Source organism: Rhinatrema bivittatum, chromosome 4 (genome assembly GCF_901001135.1).
Source record: "Rhinatrema bivittatum chromosome 4, aRhiBiv1.1, whole genome shotgun sequence".
Lineage (NCBI taxonomy): Eukaryota > Metazoa > Chordata > Amphibia > Gymnophiona > Rhinatrematidae > Rhinatrema > Rhinatrema bivittatum.
This window is the reverse complement of record NC_042618.1, coordinates 180,837,765-180,859,216: the sequence shown is the minus strand read 5'-3', so window position 1 is coordinate 180,859,216 and position 21,452 is coordinate 180,837,765. Positions and strand designations below refer to the sequence as shown.

At 44.6% G+C, this 21,452-nt stretch overlaps 1 protein-coding gene across 11 annotated transcripts in view; it reads left to right on the top strand.

Moving 5' to 3' along the window:
• ARSG (arylsulfatase G) overlaps window positions 1-21,452 on the top strand; it is a 240,054-nt gene that overhangs the window by 108,577 nt on the left and 110,025 nt on the right. For 6 of the 11 annotated variants that reach the window (XM_029599300.1, XM_029599302.1, XM_029599303.1 and 3 more), the window contains 3 exons: window positions 3,418-3,465; window positions 6,706-6,817; window positions 19,694-19,831. In XM_029599300.1, the coding sequence (XP_029455160.1) occupies window positions 3,418-3,465; window positions 6,706-6,817; window positions 19,694-19,831 (298 nt within the window). Of the gene's footprint in view, window positions 1-3,417; window positions 3,466-4,435; window positions 4,665-6,705; window positions 6,818-19,693; window positions 19,832-21,452 lie in introns of those variants that run through there. The other 5 variants (XM_029599301.1, XM_029599311.1, XM_029599310.1 and 2 more) reach the window with 3 other exon arrangements.

The following is a 21,452-nucleotide window of genomic DNA, read 5'->3' as shown; positions in this document are numbered from 1 at the left end:
TCTCAGGTCCCAGGGTGGTACGTTCGGCCTATCCCGCTCCACGGCACGAGGGCTCAGACCTGGGGGCAACGATCTCAGGAGAGCCAAGGATGGACCCAGGGGCTGAGGACGCTGCCCAAGGGGATGATTCAGATCTTGTCCTTGCGCTGGAGGGGGATGACCGCAAAATCCTCCGTTTGTTCCGTACGAAGGAACTTGTCCCGCTCATCCCCCAGGTGCTGGAGGAGCTGGGAATCCCATTTTATATAAACTACACTGGTTACCAGTCAAATACAGAGTTAAATACAAAATACTATCACTAATACATGCTTTGTTAAATAACCAGGGCTCCATCTAGTTATGTACCTCTTTACGCTTGTACAAGCCCACAAGAGATCTTAGATCTAATAATATGAATTTATTAGAAGTTCCCTCTGTACATCTATCCAGACTGCACTTAACAAGGCAGAGAGCCTTCTCAGTGGCAGGTCCTATCTTGTGGAACTCCCTCCCAAATGTGCTAAGACAAATTGCCAATAGAAAGGACTTTAAAAAGGCCTTAAAACATACTACTTCAATGAAGCATTACCAGTTACAGATCGCTAAACAAAACAAATTGCATAGACAGAAAGTCACTTATGATTACACTTCCGTTTAAAGCAGCTCTTTGTCTAGATTATCGACTCTTCGTTTTTCCTTTCTTTTTCAGAGTTTTTTTTTTAAAGTTGATGAGCCAGGCTTTTATTTTATTATTTTAGTTTAGAACATAATATTCAAATTTGATTGTATTTTTCTTCAATCTTAATTTCTTTTATCGATTTAGTTATTGTCTTTTTTTTGCCTCTCTCTTGAGAAGTATTTTTACGTTTATGCTGATCTCAAGATTGACTTGTAATTTAGCTAGATTTATGTGTTAGTTTGTGTTATTGTTTATTTTATTTTATTTTGGTATTTTAATTTTTATTGTTGCCAAATTGTGAACCGTTTTGATCAATCACACATTGCTAAGATGGTATAGAAATGTTTTAAATAAATAAATACATATGTGTATGCTTTATTATTATTGAGGTATATTGTACATGCACCCTTTTTGCTCTTATGGTTGTTTTTATGGTGTGAATGAAGTGTGGATGTGTTTTTTATGTGGAATATTGTTGATTAATATATGAATGATTTATAATATTGTGTAAATTATAAGCGACTATCATTCATTCTGTTTTAAATTTGTGGTTAGCCTTTCTTTGGGCAAACTACGCAGAGTATGATTTCTTGCTCTTCTTTGAAAACCGGTAAGTGGCTTCACGAGCCCTTAGTTTGCTGGATATATTCCTTCTTTTGGCTGAGCTCAGGGTTCCTGTTGGTTGAGAAACATGAATGTTTGTTGATAATAATGTTCAAATATAATCAGTTTTGTCCACAGTTTGGCTTTTCCAGAGAATACTGGTGGGCTAAAGGCAGGGTGGGACTATATAGCCGTGACATCAGCTTGTGCATCATCTCCATCTGCTGGCAAAGGTGCATAACCCATGTGTTGAAATTGACTTGCCTTTACTAGAAGAAAGGAAATTATCAAGTAAGTTAGTCATTTTTCCTTCTGCTGCTGCGTGTCAGTTCTCACTATATTTTATAAGGTGTAATACATAATGGGTTGCTGAGGTCAGGGTTACTTTTCTTAGAAAATAGTCAGCTGAGGGGGGATTTAATTACCCAGTGTGAATACAGTAACAGACCCACTGAGGATACTGATGTGGGGTTGGCTGAGTAGCAGCTCTGTGCACTGCCATGGAGATGATCTGGATCTGATTCCTGGGTTCCGATTTAGTTGGAAGCCCATAGGAACAGGAGGGAAAATTGCTGGATCAAAAAAACAAATATTGCAGAAGAAATTTTTTTTGTACCTTTTAGGAACAGCCAAGAAAACAAGGGAGCAATTTATGAGACAAAGGGGGGGGGGGCGGGAAGCTTTACTCTCTTCATGGGAAGGGACTTTTCTCTCAGCCTGGTGAAAGTGTCGCACGTTTTGCCAACAGGCTGTGGCCCCTCTCTAAAGTGCTATATAAAAAATTAAGTGCAACATGGATGGGGGAATGCATGGAGCACTGTCCCAGTGGAGGGAGGGAGGAAGACATTGAATTTCAATAGGCATGTGCAAAGCACAGGGGATTCTTAAAGGTAAAAAAAAAGTGAGACTCAGGCAGTTTGTGGAATTGCAGTAGGCAGGCAGGGGAAATAAAATGAGCCTGGCCAACTTTATCTGCTGTCAGCTTCCATTTCTGTGTTTAACATTTGACAAGTTATTTTGTTTATATTTTTAAAGATAAAGGGGCTGATGGTGCAGATCCAGAGGCTGGAGCCAATTGCCAGATTTGGAGTCAGAAAAGAGATTTTCTCTGTGAGGTTGCTTCAGATGCACTGTGTGTGTTTTGTCTCTCTCTGAATCAGTACATAAACTATGTAATAAGTCAGATAGTAGAGAGCTGGGCTGGATGGACCTCTCTTTTTTTCAGCCTAACCAGCTGTTTACATGCAGCTGCTTACATGCAGCTGCTGCTAACTTGATGTCACCTCAGCTGATATTTTTTTTTAGATATTATGCAACAGCGTGCAGAATGGTGAGAAAGAGAACAGTTTTATTGTTATTCAGTTAACAGCTGTATAAACCGAGGCACAGGGAGGTGCAAAGACTTCCCTAGTGTTACAAACAGAGTGGTAGAATCAGGATTTAAGCCCTGGCGTTTTTGATTTCCAGTTCTGTATCTTAACCATTAAATCCTTGCTTCCTCCTGCTATTTAGTTATGGTCTTACCAAGCATAAGCCTACTTCTGTTAGCTTGAGATTTCTCATACAGAACACATTTAAAGACTGATATACTAAACAGAAAAAAATGTTACATACTACTTGCAACATAGCACATGTTGTTTTTCTATCTGGACTTCCATGCAAATCAGCTCATTAGAAAAATAGCACGTGTATTTTTCTATGACATTTTTGCACAATCAACTTTGAGAAGCAAATTTTTCACTTAGTTTTACTATGTGCTACTTTTGCATTGCCCCAGGGCTGAAGTAAGTTTGGAAATAGAATTGGGAAAAAGGAAAAGGTAGGGGGGAAAGGGCGGGGGAGGTAGGGGAAGGGAAGGAATGGGGGAAGGCAGCGCGGTTCGGCGCACACAAGGTGCACAATTGTGCACCCCTTTGTGCGCGCAAGTTATAAAATCGGTGTTCATGTGCGCGCGCCGGGTAACGCGCGAACATGTACGCCCACGCACACCTTTTTAAAATCTACCCCCGTGTGCTCACTCTGCTGTTTTTGCATTCAGTGTGGACTTTACTACATTTTTCTCTGCTTAATACTTTTAGTCACTCAAAAAATTTATAACTGTATTAATGGACTGAACAAAAAATCTGAATTGAGAATACTTTATTGTTTTAATATAGGAAAATGGCATCTGGGTCATAATGGCTTCTATCATCCCAACTTTCGTGGTAAGTATTGCCATCCCATCTGGTCCTTCACTGTACCTAATGTTGGGATAAGAAGATCTACTTCTCAGAATTTCTGTAGAACCCCCAGGGAAGTTAGAAATGTAATGTTTATTAAGATTGACCATTTTCTGCTTGCCACTTGCACTCTGAAGTAAATCTTGAGTTTCAGCAAACTAATGAGCTATACCATCCTTCTGACGTGGCAGGCAGGGATGTGCTTTTTGAAACCTGCATCCTCTTCTTGTGACAGCTCCTTCCTGCCTTGCTTGATCTCTTCATCAGAGCTGCAAATGCAAAACTTCTCACTTCAAGCTCGCTGAGAGCCTAGGGGTATTAGCTAAGGTTGAAGCCATGAAAATTGGCGCTAATACTCATATTTCAAATTTATAATTCAACCTCTCTTTACATCTGTTGTCATGTGTCTAGCGCACACATTTTTCTGCATACTATTGAAGGATTCATATAAACTACTATGAGAAGACAAACAGGATTTCTGTATACGCGTTTAAGCATTGTGTTCTGGATGAAAATCGGTATAAATGCAGGGCAGATTCAAAGAATCAGTGACTGAAGGGTTAGTAATAATTCAGAAAATTAATCTGAAATGTATTTACTCCGTAAGCAAGAAAAGAAGGAAGCTACCTGTGAATACTTAGACCCTCCACTTGAAACACTTCAGAAAGTTACATTTTTTGGCTAAAGGCAATGGCAGCATAGAATTATACACACTTGGTTGCCAGCTGTATTTTGCAAGAAAAAAAATCTTAGATTTAAAAATACAGAAATTAGAGAAAGTTGAATTGAAATCTGTTTATATACTGTAAATATCTATAAATCGGATATATTCTCAATAGGAGAAGGGATCAGTTATTTTTATTAAAACTTTCTGTTCTTAGCTGTTTCAAGGATGAAGGAGATCATAACCCATCTTAAATGTGGTCTTCAGACTTCTGCTATGCTTCAGCTTTTCTTTGCAAACTAATAATGATTGTATCATCGCTTCTCTTGCAATCCCTATTTCTTAAATGTTTCATTGCTCCCTTTTCTGCTTAGACATTTTTATAACTTTTTTTCACACTCGGTTGGACTTACATCTTGTCTTTTTGAGTAAGCAGTGTCCACAGATTGCTTATGAGATATGAAAGAGGCAGGTGGAATTTGCCCAAAGAGAAGAGGAGGAGGATACAGTCAGTTTAAAAGTAGGTGCTGTGGACACAAATCGTTTCAGAAACTACAACAGTGTTAAAAGACAAAACCATCAGAAAACTTAAGGTTAAAAATCGCTTTTTAAATGTACTCCTGCCATCTGTAATAGGAAATAGCCTGCAGTTTGGATATGACAGGGTTGTGATAAAGGCATTCCTTTTATGTAAGGAAAACCTTGAATTTATTTACAGAATACAAAATTCTATCTTTACGGTTTACATGATAAAATTCAATAAAAAACAATTAGAAACAGGAATAAATACAATAAAAATTCAATAAAAATAAAAATAGTATGATAGTTAAAATCTACGCATTAAAACAGGATAAAGTATAGTTAAGAAAATAAAAAGAATCCTCGGATAACTTCTGTCCTAGCTAAAAGCTTTCAGGTTTCAATTCATATGCTTGCTGAAAGCACCATATTTTTAGGTCTTTCTTGAATTTTTTCAGGTTGTCCTGCACTCTAAGATCTACTGGTAAACTATTCCACAGTTTTGGCCCTGTGATCGAAATGGCCCGGTCCCTCACTTCGCTAAGATGTGCAGATCTTACTGTAGGCACTGACAATAATGCTTTGTTTGCTGATCTTAGTTCTCGTTGAGGCGCGTGAAGTTTGATAGTTGAGTTCAGCCAGTCAGTTTTTTCTCCATATATAATCTTGTGAATCATACATAGAGTTTTATGTTTGATTCTGTACTCAATTGGTAACCAATGTAATGATTTTAGGACTGGTGTAATATGATCTCTTTTTCTCGTATTTGTTAGAATTATTGCTGCAACATTGTGAATCACCTGTAGGGGTCGCATAGTTGTTTTTGGAAGTCCTAACATAGTCGAGTTGCAATAATCAAGCCCTGAGAACAGTAACATCTGTACAACATATCTAAAATTATTTTGAGAGAGCAGCGGTTTTAAACGTTTCAAGTCTTAATTTATTAAAATCTTCCTTAACTTTTTTGGATATGTGGGTTTTAAAATTTAATTCATAGTCAATGAAAAGACCTAGGTGAATTTAGAGCATTATCAAGGTTAGCCTGAGCTGTCAGAATGAAAACGGAGTGTTTAAGACTTAGTTGATAATCCCTGATAGGGCATTTCCACTACCTGAACATTAGTCCAGATTCATATTAAGTCAGAGGAACTGAGAAAAGGAGAACCGGAGGAACTGAGAAAAGGAGAACCAGAAAAAAAAAGTTGCCGGCGGTCAGGCTCATAAAATTAAGTGTCTGTTTTCCCAACTCGAATTGCCAGTCACCTCTCCTGGGCACCCGATGCCAAGGAGATGCTAGGGGGACACAATTTTCCCTAGCGCCTCCTTTTTACCATGGCAGCCCATTTAAATATTAAATTGGGCACCTGGGAGAGATGGAGCGGCACACATTAAGAGAACAGGTGCTCAATTATTATTTTATTTATTATTTATTTAAGGGTTTTTTATATACCGGGGCACGTTAAAAACATCACCTCGGTTCACAGTGTAACACAACATAGCAACAGGCTTTACAATAATTTATAGTAGGAGGAAACATTGAGGCAACTAATTCAACTTGAAAGGTGGTTACATGTTCACATATTTAAATATATTCACATAACTATATTCACAATAACTATATTTACATTTTAATTATTCACATGGTGCCAGGGAATATATGCGGTTAGATCAGGTGGTAGGAGGGTGAGGGTGGAGGGTTGGAGGGTGAGAGGGGAGGAGGATGAGGGAGGGTTGGAGGAATGGGAATGGGAATGGATGAGGATAATGGATGTTGAGTTCAATTATGAGCGCCCATTTAACGCACGACAATATTACAGCGGCCTGTTTGTGAAGGTCTAATGTATTAGCCAGTTAGGGCAATATTTTCACCTTGCTAGGCAGCGAGTCACTTGAATTTTAAGTGTGACCATTTTCTTTGAGCTGCTACACTGTGTTTTGAATGACTTTGTTCACTCATCTGCTAAACAATCCACTTTTTTAATGCTTTCTTTAAATATTATGAAATAAATTGTCATGCATTTGCTAAATTATCTCTTTTTTAGGTTTTGATGATTATTTTGGAATACCTTACAGTCATGACATGGGATGCACAGACACTCCAGGATATAATCTTCCTCCTTGTCCATCGTGTCCACAGCATCCCAAGATTCTGAGGTATATCTTTTTCTCTAAAGAATATTCTATTATGTGCTAAGGTGCTTCTTGTGACAAATCCATACCTTGTCGTCCTTCACATCTTGGAGATCGATACTGATTCATTGCAAATTGTCATATTACTCCCTCCCATCACCCTGTTTAAGAGGAGGCACTAATGTGAGCTCCTGTGGATGCAGCTTTATCTGGAACTTCAGCCAGTACCAATCTGTCAGGCCGATACAGTACAGTGCGCTCCGGCGGATCGCACTGTTTGTTTGTTTGTTTATTTATTTATTTATTATTTTTGTTATACCGAGTTTCATGACTAGCATCACATCAACCTGGTTTACAGTTAACAATGTGTGTAAGGCAGAGAATAACGTAATAAATAAACAATATTCCCAATTGAAACTACAAATACAGTAAAACAATAATAAGGATGTGAGAAAGTTACAATAAAACAAGGAAAATTAACTAGGATCTGGAAAAGGGGGAGAAATTGAACAAAGAAATATTTACATTTCAGCCAATTGCATCAAATAATAAAGTTGTATAGCAAAGTGAATAAATATGACACAGTTGTGAAGGATGATAATATGGTGCTGGGTATGAGTGTGTAGTTGGTGGATTCTTATTTTGATCCAATTTTTGAATACGAGTTTGTGCTGATGGGTGGAGGTTTTAATCAAGGCCTGGGAATGCTTTTTTGAAAAGCCAAGTTTTTAGTCTTTTCCTAAATGTTAGGGTGCATGGTTCTTGTCTCAAGTCAGGTGGGATAGAGTTCCAAAGGGTTGGACCTGCTGAAGAGAAAGCTCTGAGACTGAAGGATTTATGTTGGTAGGTTTTGGCATGTGGAATCTGGAATGACTCTTTGTAGTAATCCCTGATGGGTCTGGCGGATGTGTGTTTTTTAAGTGGTATTTGTAGGTCGAGTTGAGTGTGTTGGTGGATAGCCTTGTAGATGATATTGATGGATTTGTACATGATTCTGTAGTGGATCGGTAACCAATGAAGGTCTTTGAGGATAGGGGAGATGTGATCGATTTTCCTGGAGTTTGTAAGGACTCTGGCTGCTGTGTTCTGTACCATTTGTAGAGGCTTGGTATAAGAAGCTGGGAGGCCTAGTAGTAGTGAGTTGCAATAATCTTCACACTGTTAACCCGCACTGTTAACCCGCGATTGGACGCGCGTTTTGGACGCGCTATCTTTACCCCTTATTCAGTAAGGGGTAATAGCGCGTCCAAAACGCACGTCCAACCCCCCCCCCCCAACCTAATAGCGCCCGCAACATGCAAATGCATGTTGATGGCCCTATTAGGTATTCCCACGCGATTCAGAAAGCAAAATGTGCAGCTAAGCCGCACATTTTGCTTTCAGAAATTAGCTGTCGGCACCGGGAAAGTGCACAGAAAAGCAGTAAAAACTGTTTTTCTGTGCACCCTCCGACTTAATATCATGGCGATATTAAGTTGGAGGACCCGAAAGTTAAAAAGTAAAAAATAAATAAATAAATAAATTTGAAATAGGCCCGCGGGTTGAAAACCGGATGCCCAATTTTGCCGGCGTCCGGTTTCCGAACCTGTGGCTGTCAGCGGGCTCAAGAACAGACACCGGCAAAATTGAGCGTCGACTGTCAAACCCGCTGACAGCCACTGCTCCTGTCCGAAAAGAGGCGCTAGGGATGCGCTAGTGTCCCTAGCACCTCTTTTTACCGCCGGGCCTAATTTAAATAAATTTATTTACTGTATCACGCGCACAAGAGAGCGGGCACTTGCCCGCTCTCCCGCGATTTTACTGTATCTGCCTGTGTGTGCACTAAGCAGATCACCACCAGAATGGTATCTGACACTACGTTTTACATAATTGTACTGCTTCCAGCACAAAGTGCAGGAGGCATAGGAGCAGACTTGAGAATTGTCCTGCATAATAGTGTGTCAAATTACCTGTGTGTGAGTCATCGGGCTGCCTCACATGGTTTATTAATATTAGTTATACAGCAGCCAGATGATAGATATTGTATGTTACCTCATGTCCTGGGCTCTTAACCTCTCTTTTTAAGAAACTCTGGTTGCAAACCATGCAGGCTATCTGACAACTCATTTTCTATTTCAGTAGATTTAGGCTAGATAATTTATGTAATTAGTAACTAATTTTATTATCTATGTTGACCTGACCACAACTTGTTTCTAAAGCAATGATCACCAATCTTTCATAGACCAAGAACCAGATTTTTCAGTCTCAAAGTACCGCATGTTGTTTTAGTTCAGTTAAGGTTACAGATCAACAGTAGTAATAAAAGGAGTACATTTTAACTGTGGGTTCCTTTCCCCTTGGTTAGCCTCTTCTATGCTAGTTAATACCAAAAAGTAATTAGCAGGCCACATCTGCCATGGATGTTAAAAACCCTGTAAGCTTATGCATCTTGTTTGAGAAAAGTATGTCAAACTTGGCATTTTCTCCCCCAAACATGTGATGTTTAAAAGGGGATTAGTAACCGAATGAAGGAGCATTATGTGTGGGTTTATGGTGCACTTATTTTAAATCACCAAGTTTCCTGTTATCTGCTGCCTCTAATTATATACCTGTTAATAACCTGCACCTGCATGCTCTCTCCCCACTCCTCATGCTCATTCTGTCTCTGTTTGGTTTCCCTTTACTGACACCCACCCCTCCAATGCCTCTTTCTTTCAATCTGTATGGGTTGATGAATTTGTTGCTGCCTCCTCCCTTTAGCCTGAATAGACAAATGACACCACATCTGCCACTGGTAGGGGGTTTCAAAGAACCATATATTTACCTTGAGCCAGCTGCTGGATGCCCCCTTTGTTCTAAGGGAAGTCTGTAAGAGGCAAAAGTGCAGTTTTGTTTGCAAGAAAAGAAGAATTGAAATTAAACTGCCAAAGAGAAACTAAATGAGGACATGGAAAGCAGTGGGTTTATATGTACCATTAGCACATATCAGAGTGTGTTTAATTGAATGGCTGACATTTGTTTCTTGATGTACCTGTGCTCTTCATTAGCCAGTCCTCATTGACCAGTCCTCCTAATAGTTACAAGTACTGTTGCTGTAGCTTTCATAGCCTGGCCAGATCAAGGAGCAAGTGCCAGGCCTGGCAGCTAAACCTGTCATAATGCCCTCTCTGGGCCAATATGCCAACCAATGTATGTTTTTAGAAGCCTTTATTTCTCCTAGGACAAGCAGGATGGTAGTCCTCACATATGGGTGATATCATCGGATGGATTCTGGCACAGAACTTTGATCTCAAATAATCTAAAGCTTTCAGCATACTCTACTGAGCATGTGCAGCTGTAGTCATCACCCTGCTCCTTAGGCAAAGTCCCTCAGTCTGTTTTTTCCGCAGAGCTGTCGTCTCGCGGATTCTGAGCTTGTGCTCTATTTTTCTTATTCAGCTTTGCTCTCTTCTCACAGTTTTTGTGAGTGATTTTTTTCTAGAGCTGCAGCTGTTTTTCTTTCCTTTTCTCTCCAGGTAGTTTTATTCGTCTTTCCAACTTCTGCCAGCTGCATGGTGGCTTTTCCCCTGTGCAGCCTGGCGGAGTTTGTTACTTAATAGCTCCTGCAGTTTTTGTACCTGTGTTCTCTCCTTACTCTGTCTGCTTTTTCTCTTTTTCCCTGGTGCTGATAGGACTGACTTTTATGAAGTCATTCGGTGTTCCATGTAGGTTGCTGGGCCTGGGGACTCGCCTGAGTTCTACCCGGGCTGGAGTTCCATGGCGATTCACCAATCAATTGGATGGATTCGGGTGGTGGAAGGATCGAGGACCAATCCGTTCCGGTGGGGGTGGGGGGGGGGGGGAGAGCTCATCCTCCCCACATCTCAAGGAACTAGTCTTCACGGGCAGGAGCCTGGATGACGTTGCCTCCCTTCCTGCTTGCCAGCCTTGGCAATGCACTCTCCCTGGGAAAGAGGGTGAGCGGAGCCTGGGCTAGCAGCTTGCTACCGCACCTCGGTGCCCTGCCCATGAACAGTTGCCCATGCACTGTGTGACCAGTGCACAGTTCGTTCGACGTATTGATGTCAGGACCGCATCGGGGACTGGGCCCACCTTCAGGGACCTTGATGCCATCGAGGTGTGTGACCGCATGCGATGCTGTAGTGGCCTTCTGTGCCGTCGGCATTGGTGGAACTGGAGTCTTGCTGCACTGGCTTGGACATCAAGGGCGGAGTCCAGCCCAGGTTGATGCCCTCGATGCTGCTGATACCTCGAGGCCACACTGCCCTCAATACTATGAGGTCATCGATGCCGTGGAGCCCTTGGTGCCGTGCTGCGATGCACTCGATGCCACGGTGCCTTCATTACACTCAATGTCACGGTACCATCAATGCTGCGGGGCCCTCGATTCCATCCTCACCCTCAATCCATCAAGGTGTGCAAATGGCCACCTTCGGGGCTGTCTAGGTTGAAGCAGTAGCAGGCCCTCGATGCTGTGCAGCATTGATGCTGCGGCAGCCCTCGATGCAATCGAGGGCTGCCGCAGCATCAGTACCAGTATGACCTCAGTGCCATCATGATGTGGTGCTGCCCTAATACTATTGACGCCCTCGAGGCCTTCAAACCCCTCATCGCCTCGACTACTGAGGCTGCGCACCTCGATGCAATCGAGGTGCGCAGCCTCAGTACCAGTATGACCTCAGTGCCATCATGATGTGGTGCTGCCCTAATACCATTGACGCCCTCGAGGCCTTCAAACCCCTCATCGCCTCGACTACATCGAGCTCCACTGACTAGGCACCAGGGTCACCATTGAGCGCCCTTATCACTCTGAGGCCATCGACCACTTCGGGTGGCAAGGGTTTTTTGGCCTCTTATGGATCATGCGCAGAGACAACCATCTACTCGAGGCACCCTGGTGCTCTGGTGCTTCCGTATGCAGTGGTCCGGTGCTCTCAAGGTTCCTGGGTGATGTCCACTACGGAACACTGAGAAGCTCAGGGCTGTCGCTTCAGCCGATGATCCCAGGATTGGAGGTCCCACCGGTATGCGCACACCATCAATGTTAATGGGCACTAGCGAGGCTCTCTTCAGCCATACTGCTTGCGAGGCCTTCAAGCTCGTAGCATTGACTCCCCCAGATGAATAAGTGAGCCTAGGGGAACTGCAATTGGCACTGGCAGTCATCAGTTGTTATGGCCTCCGGCCGCGGTGGGCCGCGACCAGGACCAGGTGTCATTGCCGCTGGTCGTGGTGGTCTGCAACCGGGGCCGAAGAACTCACCCGAGGCGTCGGGCCACCTCCGGGGATCCCACAGAGGCAGGCAGGCCTCTGTTCTAATATTTTCGCGGCCGCTGCTGGGCCCGGCCGCTTGTGTTTCCTCTCAGCCAGGCTGACTCCTCCCCCTCTGGTCTCCTTAGAGCCGCGCACGTGGCAGAGACCTTGTATTTAAAGGGGCCACGACAGGAAATTGTCGTGGCTCCTCCCTGTGAACTCTACCTTCCGGGTTGCTATTTAAGGCAAGGTCTGCTCCTCAGACCTTGCCTTGGCTTCTTGGCTTGTAGTTGGTGGTTCTGGTGCTCCGAGTTCCTATCTTCTCTGTTCCTGGTTCTGCTTCTCGTCCAGTTGGTTGGATTTCTTCAGGCTTGACCTTTGGACTGGCTTCCGACCATTCTTCAGGATTTGACCCTTGGACCGGCTGCCGACCAATCTTCAGGATTTGACCCTTGGACCGGCTGCCGACCAATCTTCAGGATTTGACCCTTGGACCGGCTGCCGACCATTCTTCAGGCTTTTGACCCTTGGACCGGCTTCCGACCTTTCTTTGAGCTTCGGCTCCTGGACTGACTTTCGACCTGCTGGAGGCGCCAGCTATCTGGACTATACGACCTGCAGGAGGTGTCTGCATCCAGATCTCTTCTCTGTCTTCAAGGGTCCACCTGAGTCCAGCCTCGCCTTCCAATGGTAGGGACCCAAAAGGGGTTATCCTCTTAGGTAGTGTCAACTCTACCTCAGACCAAGGGTCCACCTTCAGAATCATAACATCAGTTCTTTTTGGCATTGGTGACCTGTGAGTAGGATGCAGGGCCTCTCCCTGCAGACGTCAATAGCTTCCCTGGTTGATGCCTTCGGGCACCAGGTCCCCATCGGGACCCCTGGGCGGTTGACATCTGTGGGCATCTGTAGTGCCGGGGATGGTGCTATATACTGTTGAACTGATTATAATTCTGTTTAGCGCAGTCAGAGCCCTGGGTGCCCTGTGGTGGCTTTGAGTTGGTGAGCGCGAAAGCGCCGTGAGCCCTATGGGCTTAGTCACTGCTCTGGGTATCAGTGGCTGCAGTAGGAGATCACGGGACATGTCCACAGTACTCCGTAAGCGACTTCGATCACCAGGGACTTTGCTGCTGTTGTTCCCTGGAGAACTTGCAAGTTAGCCAGTTCTGACGCAGTTTTGAGGGCCCGCCTCTCGAAGCATTATCAGGTACTGGAGGGGGTGACGACATAGACCGCCACCCTCCACCATGCCTTGCCCAGAGCACCACTGGTGCCGTGGATGCCGTCGTTACACTGTTCTCTCCACTCCGCTGTAGTTACTTTGATGTTGACGCACAGCTTGCACAGTTGGGAAAGATAAGGCATCTGTTCCAAGTGCCTCGGATGCTGGCAGGTGGCATTCTCTCTGCTATGCAGTCCTCAGCCATAATAGAGTTCTGCCATCTTTCGTCATGGTCTCAGCCTTCGTGTCAGTCTGCACTGCATAGTGCCGAGGAGCACTGGCGGGGGAGACGTCATCACACTCTGTGCTTGGATGTGAAGCGGTGTGTAGCCATCGACTCTGGCACGTGGTTCTTTGTCCTCACTGGGGCGTGGGATTTTTCCCGCAAGCATGGTGCTTAAGCTCATAAGTGTGCCTTCATCCCTGGATGGATTATCACTGCATGAGTGCTGCCCAGTGTGCTTTCTCAGTGGAGGGCTTCCAGTTGCCCTCTACCGCCTGGGCGTGTGTGTGTGTGTGCGTGTGGGGGTGTTTCCCTCCGGGCGGTCACAACAGGTTGTGTTCCACAGCAGCAGGACTGTCCTAGGACTGCATTTCTGGTCGGATCCTGAGGAGAGTGGACATTGCGAGAGTGGCTTGAGAATCCTCTCCTTTCTCAGCAGAGGAATGTGTCTTTCAACTCTACCATGTCAGACTCCCCATGGGCTCTGTCCCTAGAAAGTTTTTTTTCTCTGAACCGGGGCCCAGATACTCTGAATCGGTGTGTCTCCTTGGAGGCCATGGCCAGGGTGCAGCAGCGGCGGTCATTGGGCCGTCTTCAGCTGGATCTCCTCCAGGGATTGCAGTGGCTACCTCCCCTGTGAGAGGCTGGCTGCCTGTGGTGGGGTGGTCGCTTCAGCACCTCCGCAATCAGTGATTGTGCCTCAACTCTCCTTTGGGGAGTGGCTAGGCCTTTTGGGATTGGGAAGCCACGATCCCACTGTTTCCCTCTCCCCTCTGGAAGGGGAGATTCGACTGAGTTCCAGGGCAACCCTTTCGGGTTCCCATCTGGATGCCTGACTATGCACTCCTTCGAGGGCTGTCCTCATTTTCCATTCCCAGATGAGAGATGGCTCTGCTCTGACTGGTACCAGCCCCAAAAACTGGTCAAGAATAGCGCTCTCTTTTGGGTGCTCTAAACTGCAGCAGTTCTATCCACGAGGGAGCCTATCCAGTGTTGCTTACTGGTGACCTTCCTGTTCAGGAGTCATTTTGGTATCTGCTGGATGCTGTGGGCATTTTCCTTAAGGATCTCTATCATCAGTCATTCTTACCTGCGGAATCCTCTTCTGTGAGGAGAGTTTCAGTCCATCAACTGGGCGACTGTGGCCTTTACCCTTTTGTTATGTCTATGGCTGAAGGAGTTGGGGGCTGAGTACTCCGCAACAGGGGCACTGCCCTTTGTTCGCGGTAGCATGCAAGCTATTCTTCCCCTTTTTTCAGGATCTCCTTGTCTGTGGACAGAAAAGTCCTGGGTCATGCTTCGTTGTTCATTACTGTTGTTCATTACTGTTGTTCATTACATATTTATCATGAGGTATTCTACTTGCACCTTCGCATACCCCAATGTATATCTTAATCTCTCGTCCCCCTCTTATTTTTCCTCCTCCAAGTTATACATCCTTGTTATAATGTAACTTTACTCTCCTTCAAATTGTATTTACTGTTTGGTTGGTTATAGTTCCTAATTGTTTGATGTAAACCGAGCTGATTTGATTTGTATCAAGAAATTCGGTATAGAAAAGCCTTTAATAAATAGATAATAATAAACTGGGCCATGAGCTTCCTTAGAAGGGGAAGTATATACACTCATGGCTGGGGTAGTGATACCTCAGCCAAGTGCTTGATATTCTGTTCTGCGTTTGCCCTGGGCCTGCCCTGATGCCCTTCGGTTTCCGGGCCGGTAATGAAATCCTGTTCTACTGGGGTTTGCACGTGTGCCTCCCTAGCTTCCCGTCTCCTTGTGGGGCCTCTGGGATTTCTCCCCTTGAGCAATTGCTCTCAGTTCTGTTTCAAGAAGGCTGAGGGCTCTGACTCAGTGGGTTACTCCCTGCTGTTTTCAGCAGTGAGTTCGCTTGGCGTTGATAGTCCACCGAACAACTTGTGCTTGCCCTGGCAGTCCACCGGTCTGCCTCCTTGAGTTCTTTGCTCCTTGCGACATCTCATTGGATTGTTGGGGGGAAGGGAGATAAAGCTAAGGCGCCCATGGTATATTTCTGTATACCTGCAGGGAAGGATACACCAAGTTTTTCCACTTATTTTCGACATTCTCTGGCCAATACTGCCTTAGTATTTCTCATTCTCTAGGTTGCCCAAAGGGCCTTCCTGATCCCCTTGCTATTCTATGATAGGATAGATGAACCAGTTCTGAGAGGTGCTTATGAGTGAGCTGCAAACCTATTTCATCTCCCTGCCAGGAACTTTGGGTCACAGGTCTGTTTCAGGGATTGCCTCTCATCCCCTGAAACCCTTAACAGTGTCCTATGCATTCAGCTACGTCTGATGCTTCGGCACGCAGTGTCTGTCCCAGGCCCTGCCATGGTTTGCTGTTTTGTTCTTTTAAGTGTGGTGTGGGTTTCTTCTGCTCATTTGGCCTACCAGCCATACCTGGGCACTCTTCTCCAGACCATTGACTATCAGTGGATGACAGTCTCTGGGTCCTTCCTTTATCCAGGAGGATCTAGATCCACCCTTTTTGTCAGGGTTCACTTTTCAGGAACCCTGCTTGTACTGTTTTCTGTGATGCGGCGTTGATTCTGCTTGCACACGTATCACTCCCCTGCCTCAGGCATTCCTGTTACACTTGAGGGTTTGAGTCTCAGTCTTTTGTTGTCTTTCTGTGTAGAGCCCAACTCTTCTCTCCTGGTGGATCGGCTGCCTCTCAGGCAAAGGAGGGAGGTAATGCTCCTGCATTGTGTGGTTTACCGCTTTGTCCTGCTAGGACAGCCTGGAGCTAGGGGTTCACCCATATGTGAGGACTACCATCCTGCTTGTCCTAGGAGAAAGCAGAGTTGCTTACTTGTAACAGGTGTTCTCCTAGGACAGCAGGCTGTTAGTCCTCACGAAACACTCCCACTCTCCCTGGGAGTTGGTTTCTCCATGTATTAGTTTTATCATGGACTGAGGGACTCTGCCTACGAGGCAGGGTGATGACTATAGCTGCACATGCTCAGTAGGGCATGTTTGAAAGCTCTAGATTCTTTGCTGGGCTCCATGTGATGATATCATTCGTGTGAGGACTAACATCCTGCTGTCCTAGGAGAACACCTGTTACAGGTAAGCAACTCTGCTATCCCCAACTAGTGTGCTCAACTGTAAAGTTTTTATTGACTTGTACTCCATTAAACTATATTTGTTAACAAAAAATAAATGTCAGGTATTCACTGTGTGCAAGTCTTCATTCATTGATTAGTAATAATAAAAAAAAAAAAATCATGACGGGGATATTCAGTGCGACTTAGCCAGATAAGTTAGGACTTATCTGGCTAAGTAGCAGTGACTGAATATTCGGCCGCACTGATCGGCACCACTTAACTGGATGACTAGTTATCCGGCTAAATATTAGCCAGATAAGTGGCGGGCAGGATAAGGACATTGCAGGGAGGAGCCAACTTAGCCAGATAAACTATCCAGCTAACTCAGATATTCAGAGTTAGCCAGATAACTTAACCAGCTAAGTCTGGTCAGCCCCTAATGCTGTCCAAAAGTTAGCCATCATCTGGCTAACTTTCAGGCCGATACAGTACAGTGCGCTCCGACGGAGCTGTTAGCCGGCATTTGGACGTGCGTTTTCGACGCACTAGCTTTACCCCTTATTCAGTAAGGGGTAATAGCGCGTCCAAAATGCGCGTTCAACCCCCCCCGAACCTAATAGTGCCCGCAACATGCAAATGCATGTTGATGGCCCTATTAGGTATTCCTGCGCGATTCAGTAAGTAAAATGTGCAGCCAAGCCGCACATTTTACTTTAAGAAATTAGCGCCTACCCAAAGGTAGGCGTTAATTTCTCCGGGCACCGGAGGGTGCTTTTCTGTGCACCCTCTGACTTAATATCATGGCGATATTAAGTCAGAGGTCCCGAAAGTTTCAAAAAGTTAAAAAAAAAAAATTTGAAATCGGCCCGCGGCTTGCAGGTTGAAAACCGGATGCTCAGTTTTGCCGGTGTCCGGTTTCCGAGCCTGTGGCTGTCAGCGGGCTCGAGAACCGACGCCAGCAAAATTGAGCGTCGGCTGTCAAACCCGCTGACAGCCGCCGCTCCTGTCTAAAAAGAGGCGCTAGGGACGCACTAGTGTCCCTAGCACCTCTTTTTGCTGCAGGCCCTAATTTAAATAAATTAATTTAGTGAATCGCGCGCACAGGAGAGTGGCCTGTGCGCACGCCGGGAGAGCAGGTGTTCGCCCGCTCTCCTGCGACTTTTACTGTATCGGCCCGTTTAAGAGCCAGATGTATTTAGGGGTGTGGCTGTGTCACTGAATATATGGGCTACTTTAGCAGGATAAGGTTATCCAGCTAACGAGCTAAGCTACATAGTGGTTCATTATCTACCTCCATGTTTAGTAGTAAGTACTTTTCTGAGTAATGTTGGGTAACTAGAAATTAGCCAAAATTGAGTCACATTCTGTATCCTCTTAGAAGAAGCAGATTTGTGCTTTATTACATGTGTAAATTAAAGCTTTTAAAGGGCCAATGCAAGGGGTGAAAGACTGGGAACTGTGGGACAGCACAATATTTCCAGACTGGAGAAACCAGACTGGCCTGTTCTTCTGAGCCAGTTGACTTGTTTGCATATCACACATCTTTACTGCAGTGGTAAACAAATCTCAGCCATTGCTATGTGACCTCTCAGATTTTCAGCAAAATAGGTTAAAACAAAAGCCAAAATGCTAAATGAAATCCAAAGCACAACAGGGACGGTCACTTTCAAACCAGCGCACGGGCACACATTTACGTGGGTGCATCAGCCAGCACCCAGGGCTGTGACTATTTTAGGACTTGCGCGCGTATATGCGCACATGTTATAAATTAGCCTGACTATGCGCGTATGTGCGCCAAATTTTAAGTGGGCGTGCAAATCATGCTTCTACCATGTATGTCGGGGGATTTTAAAAGGGGTGCGTGCCAACATGTTTACCAGTTCATCCACCAATTCTCCCAGTTAAGTTAGGTCCTCCAGACCCCCAGCCTGGTTTGATTGTTTGTATTCCTCCCCCCCCCCCCTTAGTTACCCCAGACCCTTTAAGCCCCTCTGAAATAACTCAAATCTTTTTTTTTTGTTGTTGTAACTTACACGCCATCCATTGCAGAAGTAAAGATAAGTGGCAGGGGACCTTGGCACATGCCGGGGTGCTTAAGTATTTACATGCATATCTCTTAGCCGGTACGTGACACATCCATGTCCCGCCCAGATACGCCCCTTTCCTTTTTCAAAAGTTGTGAGATGTGCACGCCATAGCATTTATTAAAATACAGCTGGCACATGCAAGTCCAACTTATTCATGCGTGCACCGGGCTTTTAAGATTCACCTTTACTTGTATAGGTGACTATAAATAACACTCGGGCCGATGCAGTAGGTTAGCCCCCGTTTGGCCGTGCGTTTTTGACGCGCTATTTTTATCCCTTATATAGTAAGGGGTAATAGCGCGTGGAAAACGCTTCACCAACCTCCTCGAAACTAATAGCGCTGCAACATGCAAATGCATGTTGATGAGCCTATTAGTTATTCCCACGCGATACAGAAAGTAAAATGTGCAGCCAAACCGCACATTTTACTCTGAGAAATTAACTCCTGCCGGCACTGGGAAAGTGTACAGAAAAGCAGAAAAAACTGCTTTTCTGTACACCCTCCGACTTAATATCATAGCGATATTAAGTCGGAGGCCCCAAAAATAAATACAAATAAAAAATCTAAAAAATAAAAAATAAATCTGCCCGCGGCCTGCGGGTTGGAAAACGGACGCTCAATTTTGCCGGCATCTGATTTCTGAACCCGTGACTGTCAGCGGGTTCGACAACCGATGCTGGTAAAATTAAGCGTCAGCTGTCAAACCCGCTGACAGCCACCGCTTCTGTCAATAAGCAGGCGCTAGGGACGCGCTAGTGTCCCTAGCGCCTCCTTATTACCGCGGGCCCTAATTTGCATACCTTTGTTTAGTGAATCGCGCGCCCAGGAGAGTGGCCTGGGTGCGCATCGGGAGAGCGGGCACTCGCCGGCTCTCCTGCACGGTTTACTATATTGGCCCAACTGTGATTAGTAGATTTACCTTGTCTCGCTTTTCCAGTTTCCAGTTTACTAGACTTAACAGTAACCTTTTTTTCTAGGGACTTTGCTATCTATATGTGAAATGTTTAATAGCATATAGCTTGAAATCTTTCCTAGTTAATATATTCTGTTGTGGTGTCTGTTTAGCTATAAGAGAAGAGACTGTTACACTGAGATTGCGTTGCCTTTGCTTCAGAACCTAACTATTACTGAACAGCCGGTGAACTTGACGAGCCTGACACAAAGATACACTGAAAAAGCAATACAGTTCATCCAGCATGCTAGGTAAGCATGTAATGAGCATTTTATTTCATTCTTTTATTTTATTTTTTTATAATTTATAGTTTATTAACACAACCATGTAAAACAATATATTACATACAGTAGGTATAATTGGAACCATCTAGTAGGTTGGTCCGTCACAGCGTACCAGATTTTCATCACTTACAGGATATCAGTATGCATAAGCACTGTCATTAGTGTAGGTAGCTTATCCGACCAATCAACATGATAAAGATACAATCTGTTATGAAACATGTAACATTATGTAATAAAATGAGTTGAACATTGAACTTTGGCTTATCTCCTGTAATGCCTATTTTACTTTCTCATATAGGCCCTATGGAGTGAATTTTCTCTTACAAGTTTATCCACCCCCCTGTCTCACCCAACCCCCCCCTGTAGATCAACTGTAGTCGCTATGGTGTGCCGTTCAGGAGCTTACTGAGGAATAGGCTAGCTTTTAAAGTCTGTGGGGTAAGTGCCCTTAAAGCAGAGCTGAGAGATGCTTCAGGCCAGGCCAGTAGTTATTTAGGGGAATCACTCTTGGAGTGAGTCTCACTGCTAGCCTTCCAGGTTACATAAGGCTGCCATACTTTTTCGAAGCTGTGAAGGCGGTCATTTCGGAGAGTGGTTAACTTTCCAATATGAAATATATTATCTAATCTGGTGGTGACCTGGCGCAGAGACGGTGTTTCGGCCTTTCGCCATCACAGAGCAAGCTCACATTTGACAGCAGTGAATGTGTGATGTATCCAGCGCTGGGTATGGATGCCGCCGTCTGTGAAGTGAGCATACAGCAAACATAATTTGGGCTCACTGGGAACCATAACATGGGTAACCATTTAGATAAAATCAATAACAGCCATCCATAATCGCTTAACCTGTGAACACCCCCTCCATATGTGTAGGTAAGTCCCAACCTGGCCACATCCTTTCCAGCATAAGTTATTCAGTCCCCTATACATTTTGCTTAGTTTAGCTGGGGTTAAGTACCACTGGTACATCACCTTATACCCATTCTCTTTGATAGTTGTTGACACTGAACTTCTACTGACAGCGCTAAAAATTTGGTCCCATTCCGCATCTTCTAGGTTCATCCCCAGATCATGTTCCCACACCCTTTGAAATGCTACTTTACCTTTAACAGTCCCTTTTATGAGGATGAGAATTTTGGTAATTGGTTTAGTGACCTTGTCAGGTTGGGAGCACCAGTTTTCAAAGAGAGATTTCCCCTTAAGTAGTTTTAGCCCCATATGGTCTACAGTGAAGTAATGTTGAACCTGGTGGTATGCAAAAAGATCGGCATCTGCCAAGTGATATTTACGTTGTAATTCAGGAAATGACAACATTTTCTGCCATCCCACAACTGTTCCCACTTATATAGACCCTTATTCCTCCATCTAATGATTTTAACAGGTAGGCAACCCAGTGGGAATAATTTATCATATAGGAATGATAAATTAAACTGGTTTGTCACCCACCAACCTGATTTTCCATTTGTCCCAAACTTGGAATATTAACTGTATATGTGGGGACAAATCTTTATATTCTATCCGACCTCTCTGCCATGCCCGTATATGCAGGGGAGGCCCACCCCGAATCTGGGATGCTATCCACGCCCAAG